Here is a 20,346-nt window from a genome sequence, read left to right as displayed (position 1 = left end):
CTCCCGCTCTCTTCGCTGCACACTCCACGCGGCAAGACATACATGTCTGTCTTTCCTTCTCGCCTAGAGCCGCGCTGCTGATGCAGCCTACGAGGTGGAGCAAACCCTTGCTTCGCTCTGCGGCTTCCTGAATTGTCCTCCTCCTCTTGTTTACTACACAGCTTTTCAAAAGAAGTGTTTCAGGAGTTTATTGTTGTTGCTTCTAGTGCTCTGCTTTCCCTCTTTCTCTCCATCCTCAGCGGTTTGCCTCTTGATCTCATTACCAGAAATGCCTCTGCAAAGGCCACCTGTGGGCTTTCCCAGGTCCTCATCTTCCCGGACCCTGCAGCCCAATTCCGTGGACAGACCTCTGCTCGCTGAAACTCCCTCATTCCTTGACTTCTCCTTCAGTCTTCTCTTTCCAACCTCTTAATTGCATGTGTTCTTGTGCATTGTCAGTCACCCCAAACAGGAGACGTGCGCCTACTTGGCGTCCCTTACTCTCCAGCAGGAAGGAGAAACCTTCAGTAGGCGTGGGAGCTTCCGCTACAGGCCTGTCCCAACGCCAACTTGAGCTGAGGTTTCTTTGGTTAATTCCACGCTTGTAACTGGAAGGTTGTACCTTTTGACCACCTTCACCCATTTCCCCACCCACCACCCCCCACCTCTGGCACCTGTCAGTCTGATCTCTGTATCTATGAGTTTGGTTTTTTTAGATTCCACATATAAGTGAGATCATACAGTATTCATCTTTCTCTGACTTATTTCACTTAGCATAATGCCCTCAAGGTCCATCCATGCTGTTGCAAATGACAGGATTTTCTTCTTTTTTTTATGGCTAAATAATATTCCTGTATGTGTGTGTGTCACACGTTCTTCATCCACTCATGCTTCAGTAGACACTTGGGTTGTTTCCGTGTCTTGGCTCCTGTGATTAATGCTGCAGTGAACATGGGAGTGCAGGTACCTTTTTTTTTTTTTTTTAAGGAGCATTTATTTATTTATTTATTTTTGGCTGTGTTGGGTCTTTGTTGCTGCACGCGTGCTTTCTCTAGTTGTGGTGAGTGGGGGCTACTCTTCGTTGCAGTGCGTGGGCTTCTCATTGTGCTGGCTTTTCTTGTGGAGCACGGGCTTCAGTAGTTGTGGCACGTGGGCTCAGTAGTTGTGGCTCACGGGCTCTAGAGCGCAGGCTCAGTAGTTGTGGTGCACAGGCTTAGTTGTTCCGCAGCATGTGGGATCTTCCCGGACCAGGGATCGAACCGGTGTCCCCTGCATTGGCAGGCGGATCTTAACCGCTGCGCCACCAGGCAAGTCCCCCAGGTATCTTTTTGAGTTAGTGATTTTGTTTCCTTCAGGTATATACCCATAAGTGGGGTTGCTGGATCATATGGTAGTTCTATTTTTTTTTTTAATAGATCTTTATTGTAGTATAATTGCTTCACAATACCATGTTAGTTTCTGTTGCACAACAAAGCAAATCAGCCATATGCATACACATGTCCCCATATCCCCTCCCTCTTGAGCCTCCCTCCCATCCTCCCTATCCCACCCCTCTAGGTCATCGCAAAGCACCGAACCGATCTCCCTGTGCTATGCTGCTGCTTCCCACCAGCCAACTATTTTACATTTGGTAGCGTATATATGTCGATGCTACTCTCACTTCGCCCCAGCTTCCCCCTCCCACCCCATGTCATCAGGTCCATTCTCTATGTCTACCTCTTTATTCCTGCCCTGAAACTAGGTTCATCAGTACCATTTTTTTTGTTTAGATTCCGTATATATGTGTTAGCATATGGTATTTGTTTTTCTTTTTCTGACTTACTTCACTCTTTATGACAGACTCTAGGTCTATCCACATCACTACAAATAACTCAATTTCGTTTCTTTTTATGGCTGAGTAATATTCCATTGTAAATATATGTACCACATCTTCTTTATCCATTCATCTGTTCACGGACACTTAGGTTGCTTCCATGTCCTGGCTATTGTCAGTAGTGCTGCAGTGAACATTGTGGTACATGTCACTTTTTGAATAATGGTTTTCTCAGGGTATATGCCTAGTAGTGGGATTGCTGGGTCATATGGTAGTTCTATTTTTAGTTTTTTAAGGAACCTCCATACTGCTTTCCATAGTGGTCGTATCAATTTACATTCCCACCAACAGTGTAGGAGGGTTCCCTTTTCACCACACCCTTTCCAGCATTTATTGTTTCTAGTTTTTTTGGTAATGGCCGTTCTGACTGGCGTGAGGTGATACCTCATTGTAGTTTTGATTTCCACTTCTCTAATAATTAGTGATGTTGAGCATCTTTTCATGTGCCTCTTGGCCATCTGTATGTCTTCCTTGGTGAAATGTCTATTTAGGTCTTCCACCTGTTTTTTAACTGGATTGTTTTTTTGATATTGAGCTCCATGGGCTGTTTGTATATTTTGGAGATTAATCCCTTGTCTGTTGTTTCATTTGCAAATATTTTATCCCATTCTGAGGGCTGTCTTTTTGTCTTGTTTATGGTTTCCTTTGCTGTGCAAAAGCTTTTAAGTTTAATTAAGTCCCATTTGTTTATTTTTGTTTTTATTTCCGTTACTCTAGGAGGTGGGTCAAAAAAGATCTTGCTGTGGTTTATGTCAAAGAGTGTTTTTCCTATGTTTTCCTCTAAAAGTTTTATAGTGTCTGGTCTTACATTCAAGTCTTTAATCCATTTGGAGTTTATTTTTGTGTATGATGTTAGGTAGTGTTCTAATTTCATTCTTTTCCATGTAGCTCTCCAGTTTTCCCAGCACCACTTATTGAAGAGGCTGTCTTTTCTCCATTGTATGTTCTTGCCTCCCTTTGTCATAAATTAGATGCCCATATATATGTGGGTTTATCTCTGGGCATTCTGTCCTGTACAATTTATCTATATTTCTGTTTTTGTGCCAGTACCATACTGTCTTGATTACTGTAGCTTTGTGGTATTGTTTGAAGTCGGGAAGCCTGATTCCTCCAACTCTGTTTTTCTTTCTCAAGACTGCTTTGGCTATTTGGGGTCTTTTGTGTTTCCATACGAATTTTAAGATTTTTTGTTCTAATTCTGTAGTTTGGTAGTTTGATAGGGATTGCATTGAATCTGTAGATTGCTTTGGGTAGTATAGTCATTTTCACAATATTGATTCTTCCAATCCAAGAACATGGTATATTTCTCCATCTGTTTATGTCATTTTTGATTTCTTTCATCAGTGTTTTATAGTTTTCTGAGTACAAGTCTTTCCCCTCCTTAGGCAGGTTTATTCCTAGGTATTTTATTCTTTTTGTTGCAATGGTAAATGGGAGTGTTTCCTTAATTTCTCTTTCTGATTTTTCATTGTTGGTGTATAGGAATGCCAGAGATTTCTGTGCATTAATTTTGCATCCTGAAACCTTACCAAATTCATTGATTAGTTCTAGTAGTTTTCTGGTGGCAGTTTTAGGATTTTCTATGTATAGTATCATGTCATCAGCAAATAGTGACAGTTTGAGAAGGATTCGTGTTAGGTCTCCTCTAAATGTTTGATAGAATTCGCCATTTGGTCCTGGGCCTGCCTCTCCTGTTCTCCCCTCGGCTTCCTTCCTATGCCCCCAAGGACCCACGTGACCTGGAGGGGGCTTTGGAGGGCAGGAGACTGGCCCGGGAGCTCAGCAGGCTCCCTGGGCCCCAGTGGGCGGGGCAATCACCCACCGCTCCTTTCCTGCTCCTCCCGGAGGGCCCCTCCGGCCTACCTCTCCTGATCTCCCCAGCCTCCCTCCTGTGCCCCCAGGACCCACACGGCCTGGAGGGGGCTTTGGATTGCACAGGGGACTGGCCTGGGAGCTCAGCAGGCTCTCCCAGCCCCAGTGGGGAAGGCAATCGCCCTCTGCTCCTCTCCCACTCCTCCTGGATGGCCCCTCCCGCTTGCCATTCCTGATTTCCCCGGCCTCCCTCCTATGCCCCCAGGCAGGACCCCTGTGGCCTAGATGGGGCTTTGGGGGCTGGGGGAGTGGATTGGGAGCTCAGCAGGCTCCCTGGCCCGAGCGGGCCAGGCAATCGCCCTCCACTCCTCTCCGGCTCTTCCTGGAGAGTCCCTCCCACCTGCCTCTCCTGATCTCCCCAGCCTCAGGGGTGCCGATCTTGTCTGGCTTCCACTTCTCCTCCCCCCTCGGTCCCCCTACATCCTACTGGTTTACTCTGGGGTTCCTCCCATCTCCTTGGGGGTCAGAGTCCCCCACCAGCAGCTGGCAAGTGCCCTAGTTGTGGGGAGAGGCTAACTCCACGTCTTCCCACAGTGCCACCTTGACTCCTCCTCTGGTAGTTCTATTTTTAATTTTTTAAGGAACCTCTGTACTGTTTTCCACAGTGTCTGCACCAATTTCCATTCCTATCATAGTGCACAAGGGTTCCCTTTTTTTCCGCAGCCTCACCAATGCTTGTTATTTCTTGTCTTTTTGATGATAGCCATTTTAACAGGTGTGAAGTGATATCTCATTGTGGTCTTGACCTGCAGTTTCCTAATGATTAAGGATGTTGAGCACCTTTTCATGTACCTCTTGGCTATGTGAATATCTTCTTTGGAAAAATGTCTATTCGGATCCTTTGCCCACTTTTTAAAATTTTTTTGAAGACTTTTTTTTGCTGTGGACCATGTTTTGTTTTGTTTGTTTGTTTGTTTTGGCAGATACAGTGCTCACTTATTCTCTCCATGTTTAAAAAAGAATTTCAAAATAAAATAATTTTATACACCATACAATTCAGGGTAGGGTTGGGCTCAGGGGGCCACTTCGTTGTTCACAGTGTGGGCAGAACCCTCTGTCTCCAAACATTTTTTGAGCTAGTTCAACTTTCAGCTCTGAGTCCTGGTCCCAGTCTTGAAACCACAGCAAGTTAGGGGCTGGAATTTTCTCAGCCATAGGGATGAGCTTCTTGTTCAGACGGGAGGAGAGGGCTTCCTGCACGGGACCAATAAAGCCTCTGATGCAGAAACATGAGGAAGCGAGGGCAGAGGGCACTGGGGCTGAACCAGAGGGGCCTGTCCTGGGGGGAGGGGGAGGAGCCCTCTCCGGATCCAGCGTTTCGCCGTGCTCACCCCGGCGTCTCCACTCAGTAGAACAGGGGCTGCCTTAGAGCAGCAGCAGCCGGTAAATTTGATGGAGGAACTTCCTCCTAGTAGCTTCCAGAACCTGAAGACGGGGCGCAGTAGGAACTTGGACTGGATTCATGAGATCCCAGGATGCCAGGGAGCTACAAGCCCTTGATGACTGAGACGGCCCTGCCAGTGGGCCCAGCTCCTGGGAGGCACGGTCAGGTCGTTTTGCAAGGACAGCCCTCGACTAGGGCAGATGGGCCCGCACAGTCACACTGGAGTGGGACAGACTCCATACTGCTCAGACCAGAAATCAGTGTCCCGGACCAAGTGTTCAGAAGACACAAAGCGGGCGACCTTCTTAAGGTTGGAGAACACATGGCTAGCCTCAAAGGAGAAACTCTCTCTACACTGCTGGAGGGAAAAGGCAAAGGAGAGTAGTGATGCAGGACGGCCTGGTTGGCATCTAGATGTCGGACAGTTAGCCCATGTAAACTGTCAGTGTACTGTTGGTCTGTCCACCAGTCAGAGACACAAGTCTCAGTCTTTCCACTGTCCAGGAGTTCCGGCCACAGACCCTCCTCCTCCAGGTCCGACACCTGCTTCTTTTGACACCACCTGTAGGAAGACAGGAAGCTGGTCTGTATACAGGCCCTGGGAGTGACCCCCCAGTTTTCCTCTGCCCCCCAGGCATCTCCTCCAGTCGGCACCGTCCATTTCAGGAAGCCTTCTTCGCCATTGGGGTTCGGGAGGAGGTTGCGTCCTATGGGTCTGCTCTCGCAGAAGCGGCCCAGGACACAGGGCCTGGGGTCGTCGGCGGGGGCAGGTAGGTGTGGAGGATGGGTGACAGGGTGGCGTGGCCTTGGGCCAGGATTCTCAGCCACAGGGCCTGGCAGTCCACCAGGTCATGCCAGTGCCAGCACACTTGGAGGCAGTGCCCGAGCGGCATGTGTTGGGGCACATGGCTCAGCACCATCACAAGCAGCTCCGATGACAGTTGGCCCAGACCCAGCACCTCCTTGGGTTCGGGGTCCTGAGTGGGGACCCTGGCGGGCAGGCCCCTGGAGGCTGAGGTGTACATGGTCTCCTCGCCAGGCCCAGCTGCCACTACTTCTAGGGGGAGAGGCATAGTGAACAGGAGGCATAGTAAGCAGATTATGTACTGTTGGGAAATTACTAAAAATAAAACCCCGAGCTTCTCTAGAGGGCGGAGTCAAGATGGTGGTGTGAGAAGACGCGGAGTTTGCGTCTCCCTACAACGTCTCCCCACAACTAGGGCGCCTGCTGCATGCTGGTGGGGGACCTCAAGGCCCAAGGAGATGGGAGGAACCCCCAAGCGAACCGGTAGGACGTGGCGGGGACCGAGGGGGGAAGAGAAGTGGAGGCCAGACAGGACCGGCACCCCTGAGGGGTGGCTGAGAGGGGCGAGGGGTTCCCACGCCTGGAGGGACCCTTGGGGGCTCAGATCGGGGGGTGGGGGGAGCGTGCCCAGCTGGCCGGGAAAGTCTGCCCAGCTCTCGGGTGGGGTCCTACGCCCTCAGAGTTCCCCTCTGGGCTGCGCTGGTCTTGGGGGCGTAGGAGGGAGGCAGGCGGGAGGGCACTCCAGGACCTGAGGAACAGGAGAAGAAGCGGAGGGCATTTGCCCCACCCACTTGGGACCGGAGAGCCTGCTGGGCTCCCAGGCCTGGTCCCTGCCACCCCACCACATTGGTCCTCTGATTTGGACCATTTTTAAAGTCTTTATTGAATTTGTTACAATATTGCTTCTGTTTTATGTTTTGGTTTTTTGGCCACGAAGCATATGGGATCTTAGCTCCCTGACCAGGGATTGAACCCACACCCCCTGCATTGGAAGGGGAAGTCTTAACCACTGGACCGCCAGGGAAATCCCACTTTGCCCACTTTTTAATTGGATTTATTTTTGTTATTAATTTATGTGTTCCTTATATATTTTAGATATTAACCCCTTATCAGATGTATGGGTTGCAAAGTTTTCTCCCATTCTGTAGGTTGCCTTTTCATTTTGTTGATGGTTTCCTTTGCTCTGCAGAAGCTTTTTAGTTTCATGTAATCCCACTTATTTTTTTTTGTTTTTGTTGCCTTTGCTTTTGGTGTCATATCCAAAAAATTATGCCAAGATCAATGTCAGGGAGCTTAATACCTGTGTTTTCTTCTTTATGGTTTCAGGTCTTACATTCAAGTCCTTAATCCATTTCGAGTTAATTTTTGTGAGTGGTGTAAGCTGGGGGTCTAGTTTCATTCTTTTGCATGTGAAGACCCAGTTTTCCCAGCACCATTTGTTGAAGGGACTGTCTTTCATCCACTGAGTGTTGTTGGTCTCTCTCTGTTCTCCCCTCCCGCCCTCTGTTTCTCTGTCTCCTGCCCTCCTCCTGACCCTCCATGGGACCGCCTCCTTCGTGACCTGCCTCGGTTATTGCTGCAGAGATGACTCTGGTAACTGCCTCCTTAGGTCCTGTCACTCCACCATCATGGCTGCCTTGGTCTCTCGTTTCCATCCTCCCTCTAGACATGTGCTTGGTGTCCTGGCAGCACCTCAGACTTACACTTAAGGTTGGACTTGTCACCTGGCACAGCTGCTCTTCTCCAGCTTCCTCTTCTTGACTTGTTCGGCATTTGTCATTAGAGACGCTCAAACCCCAGCGTCATTGTCGCCCCCCGGTGGGCCCCTAACTTCCTGTCCTGTCCCGCCAGCGGCTTCCTCCTGCTGTTGGGACGCTGACCCCCGAGGCCGGGCACTTCCCTGACGTCCTTCCGGCAGCAGCAGCCGCTTGCCGGTCATTGGCTCTGTCCAGCGCTGTACTGAGCCCTTCCCTTGGGTTTTATGATTTGATCCTTCCTGCAGCCCTGTGAGCGGCTAGTGCTCTGAATTCCATTTTACAAGCGAGGAAACTAAGGCCGCAGGGGACGTACGGCCAGGGTCACCGAGCAGGCATGGCAGAGCCACAGTCTGATTTCAGAGCCCGCCTCGACACTCCGTCACCTGGATCTCAGCTCTGACCATGGTTTCCTGCTCTCTGTTCAGTAAAACCCCACCTCCGTGGTCTGCCATTCCCCGTGTGCCTTGGCCTGGCTCCAGGGTTCCTTCGGGGCAGCGCCTGGCTCTTCCCTCGTGTCCGTGGCCCCCAGGGAGCCCACGCAGTGACGGAGGCACGAGAGGGAGCAGGCCAGGGCTGGGTGGGCCTGAGGTGGGCGATGCTGACCCGGCAGCAGCCGGAGAGAACCAGCCAGTGCGGCCAGAGGGAGGTGAGCACCGGAAAGCTTCTCGGCGGATGTTTCTGTTTGGCGAGCTTTTGTCAGCTCTCCCCTTGTCTCAGCGCGTACGTGTAACCAGTCATGAGGAGTGAGAAGAAGTCTGTGGTCTGTTTGTTTCTGCCTGTTTTAGGGCCCTTTCGTGTTTGGATGTGTTGAAATCTAGAGCAGAAATAAGCTTTTGACTCTCCAGCAGTGATGCCAGGAGTCCTCCGCTGGGGGGGACAGGGAGCCCCTGGCCACCTCCTGTCATGTCCAGTCCTGCTGCGTCCCAGGCTGCACTTCACAGCATGCACGTGTCCCCGTGTCCCTGGGGTGAGGGCCAGTCTGGGTGCATCCGGGGCGGGGTGGAGAGACAGGCGTGTGGAGCTGGCTTCGTGTCGTTCCAGAGGTGGGATAGAATGAAGTCGTGAATTCACTCCCTCCTAGGGGAGAGTTTTCCCGGCCCTAAGGAGGATGCTGTGGGAAACCGGGGCAGAGCCCGGCTGGGTCTGCTGCTGACGTGCGGGTCTGAGCGTGGGTGCCTGCCTGCGTGGCCGCCTTGCCCCGGGCGGTCACCCCGTGCTGGGTGCAGAGGCCACCTGGCCCTCGGCTCTCAGGGGCCTGCCGGTCCCACCCGCGCGGCTGTGGCTCGGGCTGAGTGGTGGCTGCTGCCTTCTCAGTGGAGCTGCGTCCACGGTCAGCGCCACTGCGGCTCCCGGCTCGGAGCCCCTGGGGAGCCTGGCACTCAGTGGGGAGGACGGGACAGTGGGAGCGCCGGCTTCCTTGGCTGCTCCCTTAAGGAAGCAGAATGTCAAGCTGGAATTTTCTAAGTGCCAAAGGCTGTGAACGTGTCAACGTAGGAAAGAGCCCCGTGTGTATCTTTTTTGTGTAAAAGCTTCGCGTGGTTGCAAAGTGTTGGACCGTGATGTGTTTCCCTGTAATCGGTTTTATTTTTGGTTTGTTTCTAGGGACGTTCCGGAGGATCACCGCAGCTGCCTCGAGACTCTTGACGGACGGCGCGGATGGCAGCTTCTACGGCCTGGAGAGCTTGAACGCGTGGGTGCGCTCCATGGTCCCCACCCACCCAGCCCTCGTGCTGCTCTGGTGCCAGATCCTGCTGCTCGTCAGCCACACCGACTACCGCTGGTGGGCGGAGGTGCAGCAGACCCCCAAGTACGTGCGCTCCGCCCCCCGGGAGGCCAGCCCGGGCTCGTGAGCCAGGCTCGGAGCAGCTTGAGCTCCGGCTCCGTTTTCACGAGGCTCTGTAAAGATGCCACCGCATGTTCATCTTTCTTTCATGGACACTCTATTGCAGGGAAAATGTGGTCCGACTGCAGGCATTCAGAATAGCCTCTGCTTTTCACATGTGATTTCTTTGACAAGTTCTTTGACACTGTTCCATCTTACGGGCCATTTGTGTCGTGCTGTGTCCCTCCTGCTGGGTTCTCATCCTTAAATTGGTTCCAGAGCCAGACATGTTGCAATGACTTAACTTCATTATAAGTTAAATGTGGTTCTGGTTATTAGATAATGAAGAAATTATTTAGCAGCCTTTCAAAACTACTTGGAAATACCTTATTTTTTATCATTCAAAAAGACTTGTTAAGTATCTGATTGTGGGTGGCCCTCTTTTTGCAGAAAGTTGTCAGGTCTGAGTCTCTGTTTCTAGGCACTCTCTTGCTCAGCCATTTGTACATATGTGGAAAGATAAGATTTGATTTCCGCCCCCCCCCCCCCACCCCCACCACCGTGCAGCTGAGTCCTCAGTGCAGTGTTTCGGGAAGACTCAAGAGCCAATGGCGAGGAGAGAAAGCTCTGGAAATAGGAGACTGCAGGGGCTGCAGGGTTGAGGTCAGCTCCTCTCTGCTCAGCATGGAAAGACAGCCAAGTGAGGCCATGGGTCCCGTGTTGGCTGGTCCAGTGCTCTCAGATGGAAAAGCCAGCGTGAGCAGGAGTATTACCTCTCTGCCCTGTGCTTACGTTGTGGGATATGCAAAGGAAGAATCATCGCTGCTTCCTGCCCTCCAAGTGCTTACAGTTAGTTGGGGAGGGCAGAGCAGTGAAAACATTTGACATGCTTAGAGAACAGTTTAAGCCTGTCGTGATGACTTAAGTATTGTGAGAGTCGGAAACAGAAAATCGGTGTCTTCTACTTCAGAGCTTCTTCACTGTGCATATAAATCAGCTGGGGAGCTTGTTCAAATCAGATTCTGATTCAGCAACTGGCTGATGGGGCCTGGGACTCTGCATTTCTTCCAGGCTCCTGGGGTACCAGTGCTCTGATCCATGGAGGACGCGCTGAGCAGTGAGGCCCTGGGTCCTTGAGGATTGTGCCTCAGAGCAGCACCCAGGGGGCTTGTTCCAAGGGCCAAGCCTGTGCTCCAGCCCACTGTCGGACCGGATGGCTGGGTATCCTAGGAATTAGGGTCCTGGGCTCTTGTGTTTTTGCAGCCTCCCCAGTAGCCTCCCTGGACACCAAGGGCAGGACTTGAGTTAGCTGATAATACTAACACATGTTGGGTGGGTGGACGGTAAGTGAGGAGGCATCCACTACCCAGATGGATCCCTCAGCCAGTGTTTCTTAGCTTCTCCCCCACTCTCCTCCTTCTCCTCCTCCTCCTCCTCCTCCTCTTCCTCTGCCTTTGTACATATGGTGGGCAGTGAGGGCAGAGGCCGACCTGGAGTGGATTCAAGAGGAGATGGGAGGGCAGACCCCAGTCTGATGAATGGAGGGCCTTCCACAGAAGACTCACGTGGGCTCTCCAGCAGTGTCAGTCAGTGTCATGGAAGATACAGAACTGTTTGCTTGGATGAAAAGACGTAAGAATGCATGACAAACAGGTACAGTTTTATGAACCTTGATTACATTCCGGATCTGGCGGATGAAACCACTAGAAAGGACATTATTGGGTCAACAAGCTACATTTGAATGTGAGCTCTACATAACGTGTTGCTTTTGGTTATGAGTAGTTCTTAGGGGACACAGTTGCCGAGGTGTTTAAGGGTGCAGTCTCTTGACCTGCAGATTACGCTCAGATGGCACAGCCCTCCAAATTGCGTGTGTGTACGGTGTGCATGAGTGTCGAGTGTGTGTAGGGTATGTGTGTAGGTGTGGAGGACGTGCGTGTGTGTGGAGTGCGTGCCTGAGCACAAAGGTGGTGACTTACTAGTAGTTGAATCTAGGTGAAGAGTAGGTCGCTGTTAACTGAATTATTCTTTCAGCTTTTATATCAGCTTGAAAGTTTTCAAAATAAAAGTCAAGGAAAAAAGATGATGGAAGAGGGACATTTAGAGAGCAGCTCTACACAGTGGTTAGGAGAAGGTTCGCTCTGGAGGGAAATAGAGACATGGGAAATGGGGACATGAGAGAGTTTCTAGATGAGAGAACAAATGGCATGGGTGACCCTTACAGAAGAGAGCGTTATCCTAGAGTAGGCAAGAGCAGATGGGATCTAAGGGACAGACACTGGCTTTATGATATTGATTTATTTTTTGCCAGCTTTTTATAGTTCAACTTACATTTTCCTGATTTCTCTCTGTATATTAGCAGCTATGGGAAACTCACTGATTCTGGGTTCTCAGCTCAGTCATTACTTCCTCAGGGAAGCCTTCCTGACTTCTCTTTGATTGGTGAAGTCTCACCATCTGCTCTTACCCCAACCTTTGCCTCTTTTTTGTGGCATGTGTTGAGACTGTAATTTGACATTTATTTGTGTGATAATTTGGTTAATATCTCTCCCTCTAGATCATAATACCCACAAGGGCCCTCATTGTGTTCCCAGCACTAACATGAGTTAGTGATTTAATTACCCTGATAATAGAAATAATAATAATGTATTGGTAAAGACCTCATATATAGATCACTAGCACTTATATAGCATTAAGTGCCAGATATTGTTCTGTGGGCTTTCCACTATGATAAGTTATTAAAATCTCTCAAAATGCATGTATATTATAGACAAGGAAACTTCTTTTCCCAGAGAAGTTAAATAACTTGCCCACTATCACACATTAACAGACATGTGTGCATGCATGATCCCCCAACTCAATTATTTTCACCTATTATAGCTGAAACTGTCATATAAGTGTGGGTTTATTTCTAGGCTCTCTATTTTCTGTTCCATTGATTTGTGTGTCTGGTTTTATGTCAACACCATATTGCTTTGATTACTGTGGCTTTGTAGTGTAGTTTGAATTCAGGGAACGTGATACCTCCAGTTTTGTTCTTCTTTCTCAAGATTGCTTTTGGCTGTTCAGAGTCTTTTGTGGTTCCATGCAAATTTTAGAATTTTTTGTTCAAGTTTTGTGAAAAATGCCATTGGAATTTGGATGGGGATTGCATTGAATCTGTAGATTGCTTTGTGTGGTATGAACATTTTAACAATATTAATTCTTCTAATCCATGAGCATGGAATATCTTTCCATTTATTTTTGTCTTCTTTAGCTTCTTTCATCAGTGTCTTTCAGTGTATAGTTCTTTCACCTCCTTGGTTAAATTTATTGCTAGGTATTTTATTATTTTGATGCAATTGTAAATGGGATTATTTCCTTAATTTCTCTTTCTGATAGTTTGTTATTTGTGTATAGAAATACAACAGATTTCTGTATATTGATTTTGTATCCTGCAATTTTACTGAATTCATTGATTACTTCTAACAGGTTTTTAGTGGACTCCTTAGGGTTTTCTATGTATAGTATCATGTCATCTGTAAGTAGTGAAAATTATACTTCTTTCTGACTTGAATGCTTTTTATTTCTTTTTCTTGCCTAATTGCTTTGGCTAGAACTTCCAATACTATGTTGAATAAAAGTGGCGAGAGTAGGGATCCTTGTCTTGTTCCTGATCTTAAAGGAAGAGCTTTCAGCTCTTCACCATTGAGTATGATGTTAGCTGTGGGCTTGTCATATATGGCCTTTATTATGTTGAGGTACGTTCTCTCTGTACCCATTTTATTGAGAGTTTTTATCATAAATAGATGTTGAAGTTTGTCAAATGCTTCTGCATCCGTTGAGATGATCATATATTTTTTGTTCTTCATTTTGTTAACATGATGTATTTTATCGATTGACTTATGGATGCTGAACTATCCTTACATCCGTGGAATAAATCCCACTTATCATGGTATATGATCCTTTTAATGTACTGTTGCATTCAGTTTGCTAATATCTTGTTGAGGATTTTTGCATCTATGTTCATCAAGGATATTGCCCTGTGATTTTCTTTTTTTGTGGTGTCCTTGTCTGGTTTTGATGATGAGTATCTCTATTTCCAAAAGATAATAAAAATGAATTACTAGAAGTTTGGAATACAAAGTACAAGTCATTATTTTCTGTCTGTGTACTCAGCAGATATAGAGCTGCTCTATCAATCGTTACAGAGGTTCTGTATGCAGCTCAGTGCTGGCTCTCAGATGAGCACGGGCTCCCAGGCCACACTTCCTGGAAGTACCCATGGTTGCCACAGTGGGGTCTGCTCTTGTCTGCTTCTTATTTGGGGGATTAAATCATCATAGTCTTATGATTTGCTTTCTACCTGTCCTACCTTTTGGTGGACGGTTAGGGTCCTGCATACGCAGTCATCTTTTATTTGGGAAGTTCATTTGCTATCAGTAGCTGGCAGTGTCTGTCCTGAGGTCTTGGGGGCTTGCCCTCCTACAAACTGGGACTAAATTTGGGTTGACGTTGGACCTTCTTTGTGTCCACTGCTAATATTTGAACCGCAAATTCTCCCCTTCTCTTTCAGAGGCTTTTTCCCCTATAACTATACTATTACAAAACACAGAATTACAGCTTGAATGTAAGTCATGTTGGGGCTGGCAGGAGGGCTGACTGAGAAAGGAAAGGTTTTTTGTTTGTTAGTTTTTAATTGACATATAATTTACAGTACGGTAGAATGTCCTGTTTTGTACCCGATATAGTCAGGTCACCACCACCACAATCAAGAGTTAGACCAGTATCATCACTTCGGAGAATTCCCTCCTGTGCCTGTGCAGCCACCCCCTCCCCCTGCCCCTCCCTCGGTAACCACTGATCCACGTTCTGTCGTGATAGAATTTTCTATAACAGTTCTCTTCTAAATCCTGAGGCGTTAACAGGAAGAGTTGACACATTTCAGAATATTCTAGTCCTGGTGTCATCTTCGTCTCCACTAAGCCTTAGCAGAGACTTGTAGGCTCTTGGCCGCCGAGGCGAGGGGATTGTCTTACCCTCAAGTCAGAGGGCTGTTTGTGAGCGTGGCAACTACTGTGTTTTAAGAGTTATGGCCAGTACTGAGAGTCCCAAGGTTTGTAATTACCATCTCCTTAGAAAGAAAAAACACAAGGTGAGAAGAAGTAAAGATGAAGTGAAATAACCTTCACTAGTGGGGAATTAATTTTGCAGAAATGCTTTTAAACAGGGTTTCCATAATAGCACAGACACTGTGGGCATGCTTAGGGTTGTAACTTTTCGTTGGTAATTGAAGAGTAAAGTATGGAAATACAAAGGTTTTTCTTCTGTCACTTGACGGCTTTCATAGCAAGCTAAAGCCACGAATTTCAAAAGCAATAGCTCTGCCATCAGACGTAGCCAGTGAGATAAGAGCGCTGATTGTGCAACTTCGTGGTGGATTTTGCCTTTCAGTCAAGCATTTTAATTTTCTGCCTGTTAGATCCTCTGTTTATTTTAGTTTTCCATATGTGCTTTATCATAGCTCAGAAACAGATCACTAAGAGTAGATCTTACACATTAAAGTAACTGTCTGCTTTAGAACTGGGACTAAACGACAGTCATCTTCAGTGTTTTGAAAATAAGCCGGCTGTCATCTCAGAAACGCTGTCAGAGCTTCTGTTGCTCCTTCTAGAAGACGCAGTCTGTCCAGCACGAAGTCACTTAGTCCCCAGATGTCTGGAGAGGACGAGGATTCTGATGTGGCTTCCAAACTGGGAATGTGCAATAGAGAAATAGTACGAAGAGGAGCTCTCATTCTCTTCTGCGATTATGTCGTAAGTTTGAAATTGCGAGGAGGGGCGGGTTGGGGGCTGGAAAACACCTCGTGCGGATGATGCTTCTACAGACTGACTTCCACCGTCCGTCACTCCACCAGAATGAAAAACTAAAATTAAAGTTGAATCCTGCTCCCAAGTATAATTGGAAATCAGGCTTGGCGTCCAGCCCTGGGAGTTTAAGTTTGTCTGTAAAAGATTCAGTGGGCAGTCACTTGCTCTGCACCACTCGCAGTGCTGGGCACCTTTGTTGTTTTGAGGGACACCATGGAGTAACAATAATAATAAAAAGAAGTTACAAGTTTGACTGAGTGAGGTTCTGATTAAAAAATTTTTTTAATCTGTGGAAAAGGTGTTAGAATGTTAATTGCTGCATTTTTAGATTCCTGTTTGAATGGCATTCTTTTAAAAAATAACTTTTGTGGAATTTTTGACCATAAAACTAACATCTCTTGTTTAATACAAAAAATTTACAAAAACCAAATAAGTAAACAGAAGAAAATAAAATCTGTAATCGTATTACTCAGAGAGAACTCGTTGTTCCACTCTCACTGGGATCTGATACCTTTTCCAGGCTGGTAGAACGTGCTGCCTTCCTTTGGTGCAGACATGGTGCTATGAAGGCCGCTGTCACTCAGCAGCGCATCGGAAAAGGAGTAGACTCCTTCCCCTCAGCTGCCTGTTGAGATCTTTTTCGCCATGATAGCAATTTGTTAATACTCATGTTTTGTTTTACATTCTTTTTTTTTTGTTAATTTATTTATTTTTGGCTGCGTTGGGTCTTCATTGCTGCGCGTGGGCTTTCTCTAGTTGCGGTGAGCGGGAGCTACTCTTCGTTGTGGAGTGCGGCTTCTCATTGCGGTGGCTTCTCTTGTTGCGGAGCACGGGCTCTAGGCACGCAGGCTTCAGTAGTTGTGGCACGCAGGCTCAGTAGTTGTGGCTCACGGGCTTAGTTGCTCCACGGCACGTGGGATCTTCCCAGGCCCAGGCTTGAACCCGTGTTCCCTGCATTGGCAGGCAGATTCTTAACCACTGCACCACCAGGGAAGCCCCTTGCTTTACATTCTTGATGTTGAAATAGTTTTTCTATCTTGTTCCACTTTTGAGAAATAATTTGATATAGTTATATAATGCTGTTTTCACAGAAAAGTAAGAAAAATATTTATTTTATAAGTTAATACTATCAAATTATCCCACAGGAAAAGTATTAAGCATTAACCATAGGCCAAAAAATTTATCTCGTTTTATAATTTCTGCCTAGGGTCATGAATTACATTGAAAAGGCAACATATGTATGGGGTTGGCCAAAAGGTTTGTTCGGCTTTAAGTAAAAATAAAAGACATTTTTCATTTTCACCAAGAACTTTTTTAAAAAAAATATTTATTTATTTATTTATTTAGGCTGCACCAGGTCTCAGTTGCGGCATGCAGGATCTTTTAGTTGTGGCACGCAAGCTCTTAGTTGTGGCTTGCAAACTCTTAGTTGCAGCATGTGGGATCTAGTTCCCCGACCAGGGATCGAACCCGGTCCCCCTGCATTGGGAGCACGGACCGCCCCCCACTGGACCACCAGGGAAGTCCCACCAAGAACTTTAGTGAACAACGTATTCATTAACCGAACAAACTTTTTGGCCAACCCAAAATTTAAAACTGTATTTTTCTCATTTCCTTATAAATCTTACATGAACTTTCTTCCCTTAAGATCCATTTGATCTGTGGGAACTATTCATATTTTGGATTCAGGAATTCTATCAAAACTGTGACAGTTACAGTAAATTCTTTTTTTTCCACTGACCTGTCACAAAATTGGAGCGAGGGTAACTGGAGAATTCCCGTCGGGAGGCTGGACTGAGGCCTGGGCGAGTCAGGGCTTGCCCTGGACGGGAGGGCCACCTGCTCTCATGTCTCAGCTCGGGCCAGTCACACCGTTCCCGCTGCCCTCGGGAGGCGCTGGGCTTTCAGGTGCCCCAGACCCACCGCGGCCCTGGGCCACGCTCCTCTCCTGTGTCCCTGAGCTGTGCCGCTGGGGCGCACTTCCCTAGGGCCTGACTTTGGACAGCTCGGCCGCAGTGCACAGTTGCGGGTGCCGGCTCTGTAAAGTGTGTTGTCACCTCGTCAGTTATGGTGCTCAAACACTAAATACTTTCAGTGAGGATTATAATTCGGAGTTGGTTTTCTCCTTCCTACCACTTCTGGCCTTTTCTATGGCGCTGGTGTCTGCTCTTACTTGTCCACTAGAAGATGGCCTTTCATTGTTGTCTTGTCCTCAGTGCCAGAACCTGCACGATTCAGAGCACTTAACATGGCTCATCGTCAACCACATTCAGGATCTGATCAGCCTGTCCCACGAGCCTCCCGTGCAGGACTTCATCAGTGCTGTCCACCGGAATTCCGCGGCCAGTGGCCTTTTCATCCAGGCGATTCAGTCTCGTTGTGAAAATCTTTCAACTGTAAGTCTCCCTGGTGCCGGCTGTCGCCAGTTTTCTCTGCCTTAAAAATGGAGGGTTGGCATTTTTAAACTGCTCTTTCCAGCGGGCAAACCCCTCTGCTGTCATGTCTCTCCTTCTCTCAAACCGCAGCCCACCACGCTGAAGAAAACCCTCCAGTGCCTGGAAGGGATCCACCTGAGCCAGTCGGGCGCCGTGCTGACGCTGTACGTGGACAAGCTGTTGTGTACTCCATTCCGTGTGCTGGCTCACATGGTCGACACCCTTGCTTGTCGCCGGGTGGAGATGCTTCTGGCTGCAAATTTACAGGTACTGGGAGAAAACACGGCTGTCGTGTTTTACAGAAAACCTGGCAGGGCAGGCGGAACATTGGCTGGCTCCTCCTCCACGGGGATGGTCTTCACGTGGCCACCGAGGGGGGCGTGCAGCACGGATGAACTGGTCACTCCTTGTGCGTCCGCTACGGGCGCTTCCTGTACTTCTCCTAGTCCGCCTTTGCTACCAGAGCCCCACGTGCCCCTTATCTTCTGGAAATGAGCACAGGCGGCTTTGACTCTTGTGCGCTGCAGCCCCACTGACGTGTTCTTGTCTGCTTTAGCACAGCACGGCCCAGCTGCCGGCGGAAGAGCTAAGCAGGATCCAGGAGCACCTGCAGAGCAGCGGGTTAGCGCAGAGGTAACGCCGGGGCCAGGTGCTCCTTGCTTTTTGAGTGTAAAGGCTAGGGTTTGTGAGGGCGCAGACTCGCAGCTTGAGAGGCTGGCGTGCCGTATTGGTGGGTTCACTGCAGGAGGGCCTTGAGAGAGAACCTTCCGAAATGAACACAGTCGGATCTCAACGTGTACACAGTGAGGAACAGCTGGCAGTGTCAGCTCTGCCGCGATAATGTGCCGTGGCTGTGTGAGGGTGGCGGGTGTTCCTGTGGCCTCCACTCACCATCTGCAATGAGTCATCGATCAGCTCTGTCTTAGCAAAAATCAAAGCCTGTGATCTAATTGCTAAATAAGACCTGGCAGAGCTGAGAGACATTACCTAGTTCTCGGCGAGAATTGTTTCTACATCTTGTCAACATTTTGTTTCTCTGTGGCTGTTTATCACCTAGTTTTGTTTGCAAAGTCTTTTTGAGGCCTTTACCAGAAATCCTGATGTCTGTTACATGAGTGTATTTCTGTGACTGCAAAATAAATGAAGAGAAGCCTTTATCGTCTCTCCTCCACAGCAGGGAAAACGTGTGTGAGAGAGGATCTGGTTACTGTACTGTGACTTCAGTGTTAAGAGTAGCTGTTGCTGGTTTCTTTAATCGAGAAGGGGTAGGACTTGGGCAGTACGAGGCTTTAGGTGACTTGTCTGTATGCTGGGTGACTTACGTTGTAATTTGCATCATGAAGTTGTTGTTCTCGTAGCAGGTGGTGAGAGGTGACACTATCCCTATTTTCGACCCTAGACTTAGTATTCAGGCAGACGAGGAGGGGTAAAAATATTTTGTGCCAGATGAGGTGATTCTTTTATGAAATGAATGTAAATTGGTATAGATTGTATATTGTGGGGAGGTAAAGTAGGAGATTTTGTGCACTGGGATCTTAGGTGGTCCGTTTTGTGTTTATAAAGAGTGCCTGTATTACCTGTTAGGCCATGTATTGCCTGCTGCAGTGTTTGAGTATAAATGAAGTTTCTGAAAAATACTTATGGGGCATAAACTGTGGTTGTTACCAGTAAACTGGGGCCTGAACTTGCGTCATGACTTGAGTGTCGGTGAGAAATAGCTCTGAACAGAAAGTTTCAAACGTGTCGCCTCGCTGTAAGAAGCCACCGTTGCTCCCTCCCGTGCAGCTGTGACCTAACCCGTGTGCGATTGGATTCCAGACACCAAAGGCTCTACTCCCTGCTGGACAGGCTTCGTCTCGCCACCGCACCGGCGTCACGTGGCCCCGCTCCTCTGGTCACGCCCCACCCGCTGGACGGGGACGGGCCCCTGGCACTGGAGACAGTGAGTCCTGACAAAGTAAGTGTCCAGCACGTCTGGGTGTGACGCACAGGGCCCCCTCGGGGCACTGAGTGCCTCTGCAGCGGGTGGCTCAGGCGGCAGGACGTCCTGGCGCTCAGCATGGCCCCTGAGGGCTCTCGACCTGCCCTGTCTCTTGCCAGCAATGGGCACAGTCACATCAGCGACAGGACCCATGAGGTCCAGCCTGGGTCTTTAGCAGGGGGCGTGGGGTGAGAAAGGAAGTGCTGACTTGGGTCATTAGAAGGGGGCTGAGGGTCATGGTGATTAATGGAGAATCAGGAGACAGGTGGCCATGGCCTGCCCACCTGGCCTGTCTCCCTCTCCTTACGCCTGCTGACCCGCTGCATATTGACCCCACCACCCCAGGGGACCTGGTACCTTGTCATCACCTTCCCCGCTCACACCTCAGAGCCGGGGGCCATCTGGGGCCTTGGTGGGGCCTTGGTAGGGCCTTGGTATGCTCCTTGCCTGGAGAGAGTTCATTTTAAATACGAACTTGGAGTCCAAAATCCAGCAGCCCAGGCGTAGATAGCAGAGTCCGGGCCGCTGTTCTCAGGCATGGTTTGTTCAGCCCCTCCGCTGCACTGGCCCTGGGGAGAGAAGCGCAAAG

General features: G+C 48.6%; 1 protein-coding gene across 3 annotated transcripts in view; it reads left to right on the top strand.

The window, feature by feature from the left end:
* HTT (huntingtin) overlaps positions 1-20,346 on the top strand; it is a 136,506-nt gene that overhangs the window by 92,926 nt on the left and 23,234 nt on the right. For all 3 annotated transcript variants that reach the window (XM_057546224.1, XM_057546223.1, XM_057546225.1), the window contains 6 exons: positions 9,273-9,477; positions 15,146-15,287; positions 17,558-17,737; positions 17,867-18,043; positions 18,333-18,409; positions 19,595-19,733. In XM_057546224.1, the coding sequence (XP_057402207.1) occupies positions 9,273-9,477; positions 15,146-15,287; positions 17,558-17,737; positions 17,867-18,043; positions 18,333-18,409; positions 19,595-19,733 (920 nt within the window). The remainder of the gene's footprint in view (positions 1-9,272; positions 9,478-15,145; positions 15,288-17,557; positions 17,738-17,866; positions 18,044-18,332; positions 18,410-19,594; positions 19,734-20,346) is intronic.

Source organism: Balaenoptera acutorostrata, chromosome 5 (genome assembly GCF_949987535.1).
Source record: "Balaenoptera acutorostrata chromosome 5, mBalAcu1.1, whole genome shotgun sequence".
Lineage (NCBI taxonomy): Eukaryota > Metazoa > Chordata > Mammalia > Artiodactyla > Balaenopteridae > Balaenoptera > Balaenoptera acutorostrata.
Note: the sequence above shows the minus strand (reverse complement) of the source record. Positions and strands in the feature narration are given on the sequence as shown.